Source organism: Corythoichthys intestinalis, chromosome 15 (assembly GCF_030265065.1).
Source record: "Corythoichthys intestinalis isolate RoL2023-P3 chromosome 15, ASM3026506v1, whole genome shotgun sequence".
Lineage (NCBI taxonomy): Eukaryota > Metazoa > Chordata > Actinopteri > Syngnathiformes > Syngnathidae > Corythoichthys > Corythoichthys intestinalis.
The window spans coordinates 51,201,627-51,218,902 of record NC_080409.1 but is presented as its reverse complement, the minus strand read 5'-3'; the positions used below and the strand labels follow the sequence as shown (position 1 = coordinate 51,218,902).

Here is a 17,276-nt window from a genome sequence, read left to right as displayed (position 1 = left end):
TTAAAACTGTTTCATCATTCAAAGATAGATTCAAGTCAAGATTTTGCCAATTTAGGAGTTTTTTTTAGATAAAAAGTTAATTAGGTTCGCTAGGAAGGTTCTTTTCAACAGACCCTTCCTACGAAGTCTACTGCTTTAAGATGGCGGCTGTTTACTAACGCCCGTGAGTCTATAATTTCACATCTAGTTCTCTATACATGTAAATTTGTTGTTGCTTGTAGAAGCTACAATATGTGCTCATCTGTCAATGTTCATTCAAAATAGTCGGAAACCTTTATTTATTTTTTAGTAGTAAAACACTGAGTAAACATCGACTAAAATTGGACGAAATTGATTGAGTTTTTGTCAACAAAAACTAGACGAAGACAAACACAGTTTGAAATGACTAAAATATGACTAAGACTACTAAGTATTATTGTCCAAAAGACTAAGACAAAAATTAAAAGGACTGCCAAAAACAACATTGGGTCGACATGTCACATGAATGGCACGACCCAAACTCTGCTAAAAATGTCACAAATTGTGAACCTATGATATAAACTATGGCGCAATACTTAATTTCATTGTCGACTCGTCATGTTTCAGTGCCCCCGAGACGCGTTTTAGCTCGTTATCATCTCGTCGAATGATGAAAACGGTCGGTTAGAAATCACGGCACCTTCTCATCGAGATCCTCGTCACTCTCATCCAAGTCTTCGTGCTGCAGGCGCCATTCGTACTCCACGTGAACATGCGCGTTGAATTTCCCGGCGAGTGCTTGGTTCAACTGAACAAAGATGTAAAAATAAGCATCTGTGTTTTCAGGAAGCAACCTCTGACTGGAGTCAACAATCCGTGAGCTCACCAGTTCCTCACACTGAAGGTGTTTCAGCCTGCGAGCAATGTCCAGCGGTGTCTCCCCGGCCTCGTTAGCTGAAAGAGAAACGCAGAGTCAATAATGGAGCAAACACTCGACCCAGTTTCCTTCCTTTCACGGACACAAGAGATATTTCCCACACTGAGTTCTCTGCTCCGTTATTGACATTATCCGTGTTTTGTTGATGACAGGCCACAGCAGAGGAAAGATTAGTGTTGTGAGAAAGAGTCGTCATGGAACCGAACCTCTCGGGAGTAAAACCCCGCAGATGTGTTTGTGTGAGAGAAAATCCATGTGTAACCATATACAGGCTTCTCATTTAAGGGGATTATTTCTGGTTCAGTCAATTGTGTTAATGTGCCTTCATGTTGTTTTTTAACATTCGTTGTTCTGAGATTCGTTTGTATTACATGGTAGCTCAACGGGGCAACCCTGATTTCACCTGATCGAAATCCGGCTCGATTAGGTCATTTTTACAGGATCAGAATTGGGTTTTTAAATTTTATTTATTGGTTTCTAAGTATTAACTCATTGACTGTAATGGGCGGCGATAGACATCCAATCCATTTTGACCAGGAGGGCTGGCAGCGATCAAGTGGCACAGGAGCCATTCAGACCGGCCTGGCGGTCCGGCATGGGCGTTGTTGGAAGCCATCCAGCTAGCAAGCAACACAGAGAGGTCCACTACTAATATTCACTAACTTTGGCAAGAACCTATTAAGATTTGTGGATTTACAGTACCACAAAAATGAGAATTGTAACCAGATCAAAGTCCACATGTAGGATTTTTATTCATTTTTAATACAAATTTGCCATGTAGAGTATTTGTACAGTAAAAATGCATCGTTTTGAGGATGGGAGTAGTCAGACAGGTCCATTGCTAATATTCACCAACCTTGGCCAGAACTTACTTCATGTTGTGGAACTGTAACCTGATCAAAGTATGCATGTAGGATTTTTAATTCAAATTTGTGATATATATGTACAGTAATAATGCATCGTTTTAAGTATAGAAGTAGTAAGAGAAGTCTGCTACTAATATTCAACAACCTTGGCCAGAACTTTAGAATTGTGGATTTACAGTACCACATAAATGAGAACCGTAACCAGTTTAGAGTTCACATGTAGGACTTTTAATACAAATTTGCTATATATCTGTACAGTAAAAATGCATCGCTTTGAGGATGGGAGTAGTCAGACAGGTCCACTGCTAGTATTCACCAACCTTGGCCAGAACTTGTTTAGAATTTTGGATTTACAGTACCACAAAAATGAGAACTGTAACCAGTTTATAGTCCACATGTAGGACTTTTAATACAAATTTGCTATATATTTGTACAGTAAAATGCATCGTTTTGAGGATGGGAGTAGTCATAGAGGTCCACTTCTAATATTCACCAACCTTGGCGAGAACTCATTCAGATTTGTGGATTTACAATACCACAAAAATGAGAATTGTAACCAGATCAAAGTCCACATGTAGGACTTTTAATACAAATTTGCTATATATTTGTATAGTAAAAATGCATCGTTTTGAGGATGAGAATAGTCAGACAGGTCCATTGCTAATATTCATCAACCTTGGCCAGAACTTGTTTAGAATTGTAAATTTACAGTACCACAAAAATGAGAACTGTAACCACATCAAAGTCCACATATAGGACTTTTAATACAAATTTGCTATATATCTGTACAGTAAAAATGCATCGTTTTGAGGATGGGAGTAGTCAGACAGGTCCATTGCTAATATTCACCAACCTTGGCCAGAACTTACTTCATGTTGTGGAACTGTAACCTGATCAAAGTATGCATGTAGGATTTTTAATTCAAATTTGTGATATATATGTACAGTAATAATGCATCGTTTTAAGTATAGAAGTAGTAAGAGAAGTCTGCTACTAATATTCAACAACCTTGGCCAGAACTTTAGAATTGTGGATTTACAGTACCGCATAAATGAGAACCGTAACCAGTTTAGAGTTCACATGTAGGACTTTTAATACAAATTTGCTATATATCTGTACAGTAAAAATGCATCGCTTTGAGGATGGGAGTAGTCAGACAGGTCCACTGCTAGTATTCACCAACCTTGGCCAGAACTTGTTTAGAATTTTGGATTTACAGTACCACAAAAATGAGAACTGTAACCAGTTTATAGTCCACATGTAGGACTTTTAATACAAATTTGCTATATATTTGTACAGTAAAATGCATCGTTTTGAGGATGGGAGTAGTCATAGAGGTCCACTTCTAATATTCACCAACCTTGGCGAGAACTCATTCAGATTTGTGGATTTACAATACCACAAAAATGAGAATTGTAACCAGATCAAAGTCCACATGTAGGACTTTTAATACAAATTTGCTATATATTTGTATAGTAAAAATGCATCGTTTTGAGGATGAGAATAGTCAGACAGGTCCATTGCTAATATTCATCAACCTTGGCCAGAACTTGTTTAGAATTGTAAATTTACAGTACCACAAAAATGAGAACTGTAACCACATCAAAGTCCACATATAGGACTTTTAATACAAATTTGCTATATATCTGTACAGTAAAAATGCAGCGTTTTGAGGATGGGAGTAGTCAGACAGGTCCATTGCTAATATTCACCAACCTTGGCCAGAACTTACTTCAAGTTGTGGATTTACAGTACCACAAAAATGACAACTGTCACCTTTAACCAGAACAAAGTCCACATTTAGGACATTTAATTAAAATTTTCAAAATATTGGTACAGTCAAAATGCATAGTTTTAATTCTTGAAGTAGTCATAGAGGTTCACTTCTAATATTCAGCATCCTTGTCCAGAACTTATTCAGAATTGTGAATTTACAGGACCCCAAAAATGAGAACTGTAACCTGATCAAAATATGCATTTAGGACTTTTAATTCAACTGTTCAAAATTTTGGTACAGTAAAAATGCATGGTTTTGAGTATGTGAGTAGTCAGAGAGGTCCACTATTAATATTCACCAACCATGGCCAGAACTTTCAAAATTGTGGATTTACAGTACCACAAAAATGTGAACTGTAACCTGACTAAAGTTCAAAAGCAGGACTTTTATTCATTTTTTTCAAAATATTGGTACAGTAAAAATGAATTATTTTGAGCATGTGATTAGCCAGAGAGGTCCACGACTAATATTCATCAACCTTTGCCAGAACTTATTTAGAATTGTGGATTTACAGTACCACAAAAATGACAACTGTAACCATTTCACACAGGACTTTTAATGCAAATATGCTATATATTTGTACAGTAAAAATGCATCATTTTGAGTATGGTAGTAGTCAGAGAGGACCATTACTAACATTCACCAACCTTGGCCAGAAATTATTTAGAGTTGTTGATTTGCAGTACCACAAAAATGACAATTGTAACCTTTAACCAGATCAAAGTCCACATTTTGGACATTTAATTCAAATTTTCTAAATATTGGTGCAGTAAAAAAGCATAGTTTTGAGTCTGGCAGTAGTCATACAGGTCCACTTGTAATATTTACCATCTTTGTCCAGAACGTATTCAGAATTGTGAATTTACAGTACCACAAAAATGAGAACTGTAACCAGATCAAAGTATACCATTAGGGCATTTAATTCATTTTTCTAAATACTGGTACAGTCCAAAATGCATAGTTTTGAATATGAGAGCTGTCAGAGAGGTCTACAACTAATATTCACCAACCTTGGTTTAAACTTATTCAAAATTGTGGATTTACAGTCGGTTTACAGTAAGTATAACCTGATTAAAATTCACATGCAGGACTTTTATTGGTTTTTCCAAAAATTAGTAGAGTAAAAACGCATAGTTTTGAGTATGAGACTAGTCAGCGAAGTCCACTACTAATATTCACCATTCAGATTTCTGGATTTACAGTGCCACAAAAAATGAGAACTGTAACCTACAATCTATTAAAACAACCCGTTGTTCATGGGAATTGCGTAATATTACACTGACAGGTAGAGACCTGTGCTGTAACCCAAAATCAACAGTAAGTGACCCAGAAATTTCCTGTTCTCAGTTCTGATTAATAACATTAATTAATTGCTGACTTATAGTTGCTTGTTCTGTAGGTTTCCGAGTTCGTCAGTTGAGGGAGTTTGTTTTGAACTTGTTATTTAAATAAAAAATAGATGAATTGATTAGAAATAAAATCTGCTCACCAATGTCAATTGAGGCTTTTCCCCTCAGCAGCAGCTTCAGACACTCGCTGTTGTCAGTCAGACAGCAATAATGCAGCGCCGTACTGCCTTTGGTTGTCTGTTTATCCAAATTCAAACTGCAGACGGGCAGAGAGCAAGAAATATGAATTAAAAACAGCTTTTTACTGGCTTTTTAAAATACAATAGTATTGATGTTTGAATTCAAATGACATTGGAATTCCGTTGCAAAGTAAACATCTGTTCTCCAGCTAAAGTCAACATTAGATAGGCGGCGCCTTTAAATGTCACAGAGATAAATGAACCATGATTAGAACATTGTTTAATAGGCTTGGCAAATGAGCCGTCTTATGATTTTTTTTTGGTGTCATTTTGTTTTTTTTTTTGTTCACCTGTTCTGCGTGAGGAAGTCAACAATGTGAAGAGAGGTTCTGTCCACTAGCCTGACGGCCAGGTGGAGAGCAGTCTCTCCTTGCTCCTGTGGGACAATCAAAAATAGAGCAAATGAAAACTTTCACACAACTCGGTGGAAGCAGAGTTCTTTTCGGCAGTCTTTTTAATATCCGTCTTAATTCTTATTGGTCTTAGTCATATTTTAGTCATTTCAAAATGTGTGATGTCTTCGTCTAGTTTTCGTCACGAAGCACGACTACTGTAAGCCCTAGCTGGTGTTCGCGAAACGCAACTAGTTCTTCTGTCATGTACCTGACAAATATTATGCTAATGCTACGAGTTCATCGTTCGTGAGGGTTTTCTATTGTTTTTATTTGCAACCTGAAGCTGGGAGCAACAACAGTTTGAGAGGATGCTCGCTATGCTCAAGTTAATACTTATGCTAACCCTCTGACTCACATTTAGTGTGTGATAATCACTCAGCATGGACCTTTAAAGCAAGACTTGGTAGCTTTTCAGTTTTGGTCTATTTTACAGCAGGGCGGAGAACGAAATGTGGTATTTGCCACGTGGCAAAATGGATTTTGCCATGTGGCATTTTTTTGTTATGTGGTAAAATTGTTTTTGCCATGTGGCAAAATAGATTTTGCCATGTGGCATTTTTTTTGCCATGTAGCATTTTTTTTGCCATGTGGAAAAATGGATTTTGCCATGTGGTATTTTTTTGCCATGTGGCAAAATAGATTTTGCCTGCCCATGTAGCATTTTTTTTTGCCATGTGGCAAAATAGATTTTGCCATGTGGCATTTTTTTTTTTCTGCTATGTGACAAAATGGATTTTGCGATGTAGCAAAATAAATTTTGCCATGTGACAAAGTAGATTTTGCCATGTGACAAAATATTTTTCCATGTGACGTTTTTTTTTTTTTTTTTTGCCATGCGGCATTTTTTTTGCCATGTGGCAAAATGGATTTTGCCATGTGGCTAAATAGATTTTTGCCATGTGGCAAAATAGATGTTGCCATGTGGCATTTTTTTGCCAAGTGGTAAAATAGATTATGCCTTCTAGTATTTTTTGCCAAGTGGCAAAATAGATTTTGCTTGCCCATGTAGCATTTTTTTTGCCATGTGCCATTTTTTTTTTTTTTTGCTATGTGACAAAATGGATTTTGCGATGTAGCAAAATAAATTTTGCCACGTGACAAAATAGATTTTTCCATGTGACGTTTTTTTTTTTGGCATGCTATGTGGTAAAATTGTTTTTGCCATGTGGCAAAATTGATTTTGCCATGTGGAAAAATGGATTTTGCCATGTGACTTTTTGAAAAAAATTTGGGCATGTGGCATTTTTTTGCCAAGTGGTAAAATAGGAATGCTAAGAATGAATGCTAGGCTAACGCTACGAGTTACATTTAGCCTTGATGATCACTCAGCACAGACCTTTAAAGGCGAAAGCAACATTGCATATCAAATCTTGCCAAGATAAGAAAACAAAACTTACTATGCGTTTCAAAACAAGGAAACCTGGAACGCAGCCTAGCTTGACAAACATCATTGTTTTAATGTTGGTAGTGAATTAGTAAACCAAAAGTTAGTGGTGACGGGGGGGGGGCAGGACTTGCTAAAAATGTCACACACTGCAAAATTATGACGGAAACTATGGTGTAATTTCGTTTCATTATCATTATGTCAGACGAAAACTGGCATTCGTCTAGTTACGTTTTAGTCTCCCAAGACACGTTTTCGTCATTAAAAAAAAAAATACTTAGTCGAAGAAATACTTTCGTTATTGTCACCGTTGAGGAAAACAATGTGTGAAAACAACATGGGTGAACTGACATGTCCGTTGGCTAGCGGTATGGGTTCCATCAGGTCCACTCCTTCGGCGTAGAGCTGAATGAGAGAGGCGATGTCGCGAGCTTTGACGGCGTCGCACAGCGTGTGGAGCCGCGAAGCAGTGTCGGGACATTTCTTCCTAGCGAAGCGCTTCTCCGTGTACTTGGCGATGATGAAGTCTTTCCTCGCCTGCCTGATGGAAGGTGCCGCGTACCGATTCATCAGCGGTGTCATTCACGCGTGTAATGATGGCTGTGATGAGAGCGCTTACATATCACTGGCGGGGTTGGGTTTCACTGCATTTTCAGCACTTAAACCGGCCTCCATGATTTCATTGAAGCCTGCATTCCCTACATTCTTGGCCAGCTGTGGAACGCACACCGAGAGTAGTTAGGCACCACGGTGAGCGTAGCTTGGATTCAACACTAAAATCTGCAGAGCAACTGACATCTTAAACAATACCCTGTTTAAACAACAAGGAGTCATTTAATCTGGAAGAATTCTAAATCAAACGAATTAATAAAATACCTCCAGGAAGCTAGCCCACTATCAGATGCAAATTCATATAAAAATGATGTCAATCGTTTGTGCTGTAAAAAACTTTGTTCTGTTATCGTTTTTTAGATATTTTGAATTCTTTTATGGGTCAATCTGAGTTCAACCAGCCCCCCTCATTTTGATCTAAACTGGTCAAAAATGGTGTAAATCGTTTGTTTCGTTTGTGATGATGTCACGCAGGAACGGAAGCACAATCGTTTGTGCTTGCTTGTGCTGTAAAAGTTTTTTTTGTACTAAAGCGGTTTTATAGACAGCCCATTACACATTTAATTTGATTTTGAGTTGAGGTTTGGTAGGTTTATGCTCATTTAGATCCATTGTCTAGGGTGCTGGGTGAACCTTGAATGACCTAAAAAAAAAATAATAAAAGTAAAATAATTTTCTACAAAATATAAATTTGCACAAATATAGCCCAAACAAAAGGTACTATTGCGGTTCCATTCCACCAGAGATGGGGCAGCTGCGTGACGCTGTCACTACAAATTTACAGACAATTGGACTCGAGTCACAGAGACTCGAGTTGACTAAGTCACCAATTTGATTACTCGCAACTCAACTCAGACTTGACGCGCTTGAGCTGGGAGCATCCCAGATTTGAGACTTGTGAAGCAATAATTTGAGACTCGACTCGACTCAATTTGTGAGACAGTGACTCGACAAGCTGACTCGAAAAACTTGGATCGTAGATTGGTTTCCACACGCCAGCGATCCGCTTGGTCACCTGGTTGTGGGTGGGCTGGGAACATGGTGAAGGACTCGACTAACCTGTGGCTCGATTCGACTCGACTCTCCCTGACCTCGTGACTCAACATGACCTCGTGACTCGACTCGACCTGACCTCGTGACTCGACCTGACCTAGTGACTCGACATGACCTCGTGACTCGACTCGACCTCACCTCGTGGCTCGACTCGACATAAACTCGTGGCTCGACCTGACCTCGTGACTCGACATGACCTCGTGACTCGACATGACCTCGTGACTCAACTCGACATTACCTCGGGACTCGACATTACCTCATGACTCGACTCACAATAACCTCATGACTCTGCACTTACTCGTGGCTCGACTCGACAAAACCTCGGGACTCGACTCGACATGACCTCGGGACTCGACTTGACATGACCTCGGGACTCGACTCGACCTGACCTCGGGACTCGACCTGACATCGGGACTCGACATTACCTCTTGAGTCGACTTGACATTACCTCATGACTCAACTCACTATAACCTCATGACTCGGCACTTACTTGTGACTCAGATCATAGTAACTTGTGCGCTTGTCTGCAAATTAAAAGTTGAATATCTACAAAACTGCTGCAGCACAAACAAAACTTTTACAGCACAAATCGAAATGAGGCCCTGTTGACCTCAGATTGACCTATAAAAGAATTGTTAACAGCTCATAAAAGCAACAGCAGCACAAACTGAACTTTTTACAGTACATACGTAGACCAAACGATCGACACCTTTTTTAAATAAATTTGCATCTGATGGGGTACCAACTTCACAAAGGTCATGGAAATACGAGCGATTCCAAGTATGACGACTTCTACCGCAATATTCGAGTGTTATGGTTGCAAATCCTGGAGATGGGAGATGATGAGAGTCGTCTACCAAGAGCTCAGAGGTGCTGAGAACATCCAGAGTGAGCGACTGGATCCTGGAGTAGTGGACTCCGAGTTCCCTGTGGATGCCGGAACATTCGATACATGTGAGAATGCCCAAGTTGGTGGACAGCCACGTCGGGTCTGGAAAAAAAAAATAAGAAGAAAGTCTCATATCGGACCCTCTCACTTCAAAAAGATCAGATGTCTATGACAGTCAATGGCAACCATTGAGCTAAATTTGGGGGCATTTCAGGTCATTTGCTTTCGATTTTGGGGCATTTGATGTCAACAGGAAGTGACCGGGGAATCCCCCCAAATGAATAGGCAATGACTTACAATCAACAGGAAATGTGACCCAGGAAGTGAAAAACAGCTACTTTTATCCTCCTGTGAATTAGAGCAGGTTCATCCCTAGTAGATGTCCAAACCATTTGAAGTGGGAGGGTGGCAGCGAATGAACAAATGTTCATTTTTGCCATCCCTCCCACTTCAAACGGATTGGATGTCTACGGCCGTCAGAGGCAGCCAATGCCAGGCAATGAGCTCATTTTCAGGCATTTCATATCATTTCCTGTTGATTTTCGCTCACTTGCTTTTCCCTTTGGGGCATTTAAGGGTCAATCAGCAGCTGTATATTTTTTCAAAGGTTCATCCCATGAAACATTCTTTCCCAGATTGATATATGGAATATATAAAAATCAATTTAGCGTGCATGTCAATGCTATGTTAGAAGACAGCAAATTTGAGGGTTGACCACAAGCCCCACCCCTCACATCACAAGCTCTTTAAATACAGGACGACAGGGTGGCGAACACAGAAAAGGTCGACTTGGATAGCAAGTGTGAGAGGCTATAGTCAATCAGAAATTCACATACACTTTCTCATGTAGCGTCCTTGGACAAAAGCCACTTTTTTGCAATGTAATCGCTAACTCTGATGCGTCCTTGTAGAAGTTAAGCAAGCCTGAGGGCATTTTATGCTTTCAAGGAAGAAAGTGACCGAGCCCAACTGTGCCTGCTTGGAATAACTCCATCATAAACTAGCTTTAAACAACCGTTGAAGGACACATGGTCAAATATACTTCAGGGATTTGATATATAAATCGTTTCAAAATCATAGACTATAAAATATGCTGCCAATCATCTCCCGCTGTCACTTACTGGGCGCGCCGCAGTCGCAGCACACGTCGTTCCCCGTCATTCTTTTCACCTCTGCCAGGATTGCCTTTGTCAACTCCTGCACGATGTTGTTCTCGCCAACATGCTGTTCGCCTTTGAAGGCCTGGTTCAGCGCCTCCTCCTTGCTGTTCTGAAGCACCGAGATCCAGCTGCAGGGAGAAGGAAAGCAGACATAAAATGGGAAGTTAGGAGCAGGAGGAGACAAAAAGTCAAAATAAATAAAAGGAAAAGTGTAAGTGGGATACATACAGTATTCTCTAAGGCTAATTATCAGACTGTGCTTTAAAGGGAACCTCTGAATTAAAGACTTGTACAGTTGTGGTCAAAAGTTTACATACACTTGTGAAGAATATAATGTCATGGCTCTCGAGTTTCCAGTTATTTCTACAACTCTGATTTTTCTCCGATAAAGTGATTGGAACAGATACTTCTTTGTCACAAAAAAACATTCATGCAGTTTGGTTCTTTTATGACTTTATTATGGGTTAACAGAAAAAGTGATCAAATCTGCTGGGTCAAAAATATACATACATGGATCTGAAAAAGCGAATCGTTGACTTGAACAAGTCAGGAAAGTCACTTGGAGCCATTTCAAAGCAGCTGCAGGTCCCAAGAGCAACAGTGCAAACAACTGTTTGTAAGTATAAAGTGCATGGCACGGTTTTGTCACTGCCATGATCAGGAAGAAAACGCAAGCTATCACCTGCTGCTGAGAGAAAATTGGTCAGGAGGGTAAAGATTCAACCGAGAATCACCAAAAAGCAGATCTGCCAAGAATTAGAAGCTGTTGGAACACAGGTGTCAGTGTCCACAGTCAAGCGTGTTTTGCATCTCCATGGACTGAGAGGATGCCGTGCAAGAAGGAAGCCCTTGCTCCAAAAGCGGCACCATAAGGCTCGAATGAAGTTTGCGTTCCGTCTTGCATTGCGTCGTCAACAACAATGGCGACCTGCTTGTTAAACTAGTTTTTCAAATTCTAAAAAAAACAAATCATTAAGAGGGGTTTGAATATCAAATGATTATAACTTACAGTGCCCTCCATAATTATTGGCACCCCTGAAAAAGATGTGTTTTTTTAGCTTCTTATATATATATATAGATTTTTTTTTTTTTTTTTTTTTTTAATTCAAATGATATGGGACCTTAATGGGAAAAAAAAGAGAAAAATCCAACATTCAATACAAGTGCATTCATTCAGTGGGGAAAAAAATCCCACATAAAGAAAAAATTATTTGACATCAAATAATGTGAGTCACAATTATTAGCACCCCTGGTGTTAATACTTTGTACAACCCCCTTTTACCAACAAGGTCTGGGGACTGAGATGGCCATGGGAGGAGCTTGATTTTGTGTCTGGTGAACCATTTCTGTGTAGATTTGGCCATATGTTTAGGGTCATTGTCTTGCTGAAAGACCCAGTGACGACCCATCTTCAGCTTTCGGGCAACAGATTTGGATTCAAAATGTGCTGGTATTTCAAAGCATTCATGATGCCATGCACCCTAACAAGGTTCCCAGGGCCTTTGGAAGTGAAACAGACCAATCTGACCAAAGCATACGGTCCCAGTTGAAGCCTGGGACCGTGTGTATTTTTGTGTGAGACCAAGATTGAGCTTCTTGGCAACAAACACTAAGTGGGTCTGGCGTGCCACGAAAGATGCGCATGATGAAAAGCACCTCATACCCACTGTGAAGTATGGGTGTGGGTCAGTGATGCTGTGGGGCTGTTTTGCTTCCAAAGGCCCTGGGAACCTCGTTAGGGTGCATGGCATCATGAATGCTTTGAAATACCAGCACATTTTAAATCAAAATCTGTTGCACGAAAGCTGAAGATGGGTCGTCACTGGGTTTTTCAGCAAGACAATGACCCTAAACATATGGCCAAATCTACACAGAAATGGTTCACCAGACACAAAATCAAGCTTCTCCCATGGCCATCTCAGTCCCCATACCTTGTTTTGGTAGCAAAGGGGGTTGTACAAAATATTAACACCAGGGGTGCTAATAATTGTGACACACATTATTTGATGTCAAATATTTTTTTCTTGATGTGGGATTTTTTCCCCACTGAATGAATGCACTTGTATTGAAGGTTGGATTTTTCTCTTTTTTTTCCATTAAGGTCCGATATTATTTGAATTAAAAAAAAATATATTAGAAGCTAAAAAACACATCTTTTTCCAGGGGTGCCAATAATTATGGAGAGCACTGTATACTGACTGTACTGTACGTGAACCTGGAAGTAACTCGGGAACTAGGGCAAAATAATAAATACACACAAAAGAATGAGGCTCTTACATTTGGCAATCCTGGTCGTCTTCAGCCTGAAAGTGATACGTTCGGTCATCTGAAAGTCAAGAAAATTACATTCAAAACTAGAATTCATCAGTGAGTTGCTTTAGCAAAATTTAAAATTGAAATGTTGATGTTCTCCTTCTTCCACCGTTATCAGTTTATGTTATATGGCCTTTATTGCAAGCTTAACGCATTTACAACAACAAAATAATTTTAGCACCTTTTAGCACTACCACTTTAGCCTGGAATTGCATAAGAATAGATATACAGTTTAAAAACCGACAGAAAAATCCAAGCATTTTCAAGGATTTCAAGGACCCGCATGAACTCTGAGTACTGTCTTACTTCCTAAAATATTCACCAAAATCTCGCACCTCCTATGCCAAGACCCTAAACCAAGTGTAATGGAAATTACTTGTTTATTTTTTTCCCCCTAAATAACATCGTGGCTGGAGGTACTAAAAACTGCTTTCTACAAAGCAGTGACCTTCTACTACCTTTGAGCTTTGTCAGCCAGGAAGGAAAAAGGGGGCTGGCTGGACTTACGGGATATGAGGTCAAAGCTCTTCTTCTCATCAGGATTGTGCTTCACCTGACAGGTGAGCAGATTGAGTTTGGCTGGCGGTCTGTTCGTCTGTGGGATTGATAGACAGAAAAGGGTAGTGAGGAGTGGATAACAACATACAGTGGGACAAATAAGTATTTAGTCAACCACTAATTGTGCAAGTTCTCCCACTTGAAAATATTAGAGAGGCCTGTAATTGTCAACATGGGTAAACCTCAACCATGAGAGACAAAATGTGGGGAAAAAAAACAGAAAATAACATTGTCTGATTTCTAAAGAATTTATTTGCAAATCATGGTGGAAAATAAGTATTTGGTTTGTACCAAAAGTTCATCTCAATACTTTATTATGTACCCTTTGTTGGCAATGTGGCCAAATTTTTTCTGTAACTCTTCACAAGCTTTTCACACACTGTTGCTGGTACTTTGGCCCATTCCTCCATGCAGATCTCCTCTAGAGCAGTGATGTTTTGGGGCTGTCGTTGGGCAACACGGATTTTCAACTCCCTCCTCTAGAGCTGGGAATCTTTGGGCACCTAACGATTCGATTACAATTACGATTCAGAGGCTCCGATTCGATTATAAAACGATTATTGATGCACTCCCCTCCTTTTTTTTCCTCTTTTTTAAAAAAAAAAAGTTTTGTACATGAGTTCCAAAATTGTTCAAAAATACTCTCAGGCTAAACCACACTACTATTTCAGTATCAAGTTAACATATAACAGTAAACAAATATACAAAAATAACATTAAATAAAAAACTCCAGTCCCCATTCTGTATCAGCAGCTTTAAACTACATTCAATTAATTTAATGTTGTGAATCAACCGTTAAATTTGTTAAAATTGCTCTTGTCTACTTTCGACATGTGAAAGTTTTAAAACTATTTTAAAGATAGATTCAAGTCAATATTTTACCGATTTAGGACTATTTTAGATAAAAAGTTAATTAGGTTTGCTTGGAAGGTTCGCTACAACAGCTTTGCAGGGAAGTGTACTGCTTTAAGATGGCGGCCGTTTATAACGCTCGCATCTAGCTTTTTGTAGATTTGCTGCTAACAATACCAAATCTATATTGCATCTAGTCCTATATAAATCATATCCACTGTAACGTTGTAATGGATGTACTTTGTACAGCTTTTCGGCAGCTTTTCGGCAGCAGTCAGGTATGTTGTTGTGTTTTTTTGTCTCGTTGCATGAGTTGAGCTAGAGCCGTGAGTTGAGCATTGGCATTACCCGAGGGGCCGGGTAATGGGAAGCATGATGTTTAGCTACTCTCGCTCCGTTCCGTCCCGAAGACAGCGCGGCGCGCTGAGTGTTGTGTACTTCCGCTTTACTTCGCATATTTCAATAATCGGAATTTGGATGTTTGTGAATCGTTCTCGAATCTTCCACGGCCGAATCGGGAATAATCTAAGAATCGGAAATTTTGCACACCTCTACCCTCCTCACCCCGTGGCGTCAAAATGACAACAAGAACGGGGAGCAAAAATCCCACAACCACACGGGGGGACCTAGTGAATGACCTACAGAGAGCTGGGACCACAGTAACAAAGGCTACTTACTATCAGTAACACAATGCACCGCCAGGGACTCAAATCATGCACTGCCAGACGTGTCCCCGTGCTGAAGAAAGTACACATCCAGGCCCGTCTGCGGTTCGCTAGGGAGCATTTGGATGATCCAGAAGAGGACTGGGAAAATTTGTTATGGTCAGATGAAACCAAAATAGAACTTTTTGGTAGAAACACAAGTTCTCTTGTTTGGAGGAAAAAGAATACTGAATTGCACCATACCCACTGTGAAGCATGGGGTTGGAAACATCATGCTTTAGGGCTGTTTTTCTGCAAAGGGACCAGGACTACTGATCTGGGTAAAGGAAAGAATGAATGGGGCCATGTATCGAGAGATTTTGAGTGAAAATCTCCTTCCTTCAGCAAGGGCATTGAAGATGAGACGTGACTGGGTCTTTCAGCATGACAATGATCTCAAACACACACAGCCAGGGCAACAAAGAAGTGGCTTCGTAAGAAGCATTTCAAGGTCCTGGAGTGGCCTTGCCAGTCTCCAGGTCTCAACCCCATAAAAAATCTGCGGAGGGAGTTGAAAGTCAGCGTTGCCCAACGACAGCCCCAAAACATCACTGCTCTAGAGGAGATCTGCATGGAGGAATGGGCCAAAATACCAGCAAGTGTGTGAAAAGCTTGTGAAGAGTTACAGAAAACATTTGGCGTCCATTATTGCCAACAAAGGATACATAACAAAGTAATGAGACGAACTTTTGGTATTGACCAAATACTTATTTTCCACCATGATTTGCAAATAAATTATTTAAAAATTAAACAATGTGATTTTTTTCCCCACATTCTGTCTCTCATGATTGAGGTTTACCCATGTTGACAATTACAGGCCTCTCTAATATTTTCAAGTGGGAGAACTTGCACAATTAGTGGTTGACTGAATACTTATTTGCCCCACTGTACTGTATGTATTTGAAACTAAAGAAGCTTATAGAAACCAATTATTCGGGTAACAGCAAACTTGATCCTTGGAAGGGAATATGAGAATGTTGGCAGCAGTTGCTTACAGTGCTATGTGGGATGGTGAGGTATCCGTTCTTTGCCGTGCATTTCCTTTTCTGCCACACTTTTCTCAACCTGCACCACATTTCAGCAGAGGCATGGAGACAATGTCATGTGATCACCTTTACAAATATGTGACATAAGATATAAAATACAACTACATACTGTTGCATTAATACCTCTCTGAATGTCCTTTAAGTGCCAATATATATATATATTTTTTCTCAATGATGGTGTCAGTACATGTAGTCCCAGGGTTTCGAATGAGTTCCGCTCCTACGCTGGTGACGTAAACCGAATTTCCATGTAAATCTGAATTAACGCTTTAAGTCATAAACTTCATAATGATATTGACGGGACACATCCATCACATCATATCAAGAGGAGTTATTCTCACACACGCAGCGATCTAACGCCGGATTTAGGTTGAAAAAGTACGAAAACTGTACCGAATACAAACAGGAAGGATCGTCTCAGGAGTGATTTGTGCGAGGATTCAAGGTAATTATTGCATTTTTCGTACCATGCATGCATTTTGAAACGTTGTGAAAATAATCAATGGGAGAAATTAGGCGCTACGGCATCGGCGTCAAAGTTCACAATATTTACGTGAAATTTTTTTGCTTTTAACCAAGAAACGAGATTGTTTTACGTCCATATCTATAAAGAATTCAGGGATTTAAGCATTTATTCAAAAGAATTTTCAACGGAAAAAGCTCTTTGTTTTCATAAGGCTGCCGCAGCACATTCTAGATATTTACATAAAATAAATACTAGCTGCCCGGTTCTTTGTTTTTAACCAAGAATCAACAGTTTTATATTCATATCAATAAAGAAGTCAGGGATTTAAGCATTTATTCATAAGAATTTTCAACGTAAAAAGCTCTTTTACTGTGTTTCCACTCGGTCAGCTTTGACAGAGTTGGCCCCCTATTAATTGGCCTGTCAATATCATTATGAAGTCTATGCTTTAAGTACCCCAAAATAACGATCCAAAAAGTTCAAAAGTATTGTATTTTGTTTAATGATGGCGGATACACTGCCCACTGGTGGCAGTGTTGGGTCTGGCTGGACTGTCGCCTTATGACTGAGGAGAAGACTCTCGTCTGACATAGATAATGGACAGCTGTGCTCTGGTTTGGCCCACATAAAGCTGTAAGTTGTTTCAGCTAATACATGTTTGGGTATACATTTGTAATTCAGCTTACAGCTACACTTTGTGGAGTTATGTGTGAACAAT

The 17,276-nt window shown here is 39.6% G+C and overlaps 1 protein-coding gene across 4 annotated transcripts in view; it reads right to left on the bottom strand.

Moving 5' to 3' along the window:
* The window catches only part of asap2a (ArfGAP with SH3 domain, ankyrin repeat and PH domain 2a), a 119,125-nt gene that overhangs the window by 15,744 nt on the left and 86,105 nt on the right, over positions 1 to 17,276 (bottom strand). For all 4 annotated transcript variants that reach the window (XM_057860328.1, XM_057860326.1, XM_057860327.1 and 1 more), the window contains 11 exons: positions 16,042 to 16,111; positions 13,440 to 13,527; positions 12,897 to 12,945; positions 10,581 to 10,747; positions 9,428 to 9,561; positions 7,525 to 7,619; positions 7,257 to 7,446; positions 5,417 to 5,502; positions 5,028 to 5,143; positions 845 to 912; positions 659 to 766 (listed from right to left, as the gene is read on the bottom strand). In XM_057860328.1, coding sequence (XP_057716311.1) covers positions 659 to 766; positions 845 to 912; positions 5,028 to 5,143; positions 5,417 to 5,502; positions 7,257 to 7,446; positions 7,525 to 7,619; positions 9,428 to 9,561; positions 10,581 to 10,747; positions 12,897 to 12,945; positions 13,440 to 13,527; positions 16,042 to 16,111 — 1,171 coding nt within the window. The remainder of the gene's footprint in view (positions 1 to 658; positions 767 to 844; positions 913 to 5,027; positions 5,144 to 5,416; positions 5,503 to 7,256; positions 7,447 to 7,524; positions 7,620 to 9,427; positions 9,562 to 10,580; positions 10,748 to 12,896; positions 12,946 to 13,439; positions 13,528 to 16,041; positions 16,112 to 17,276) is intronic.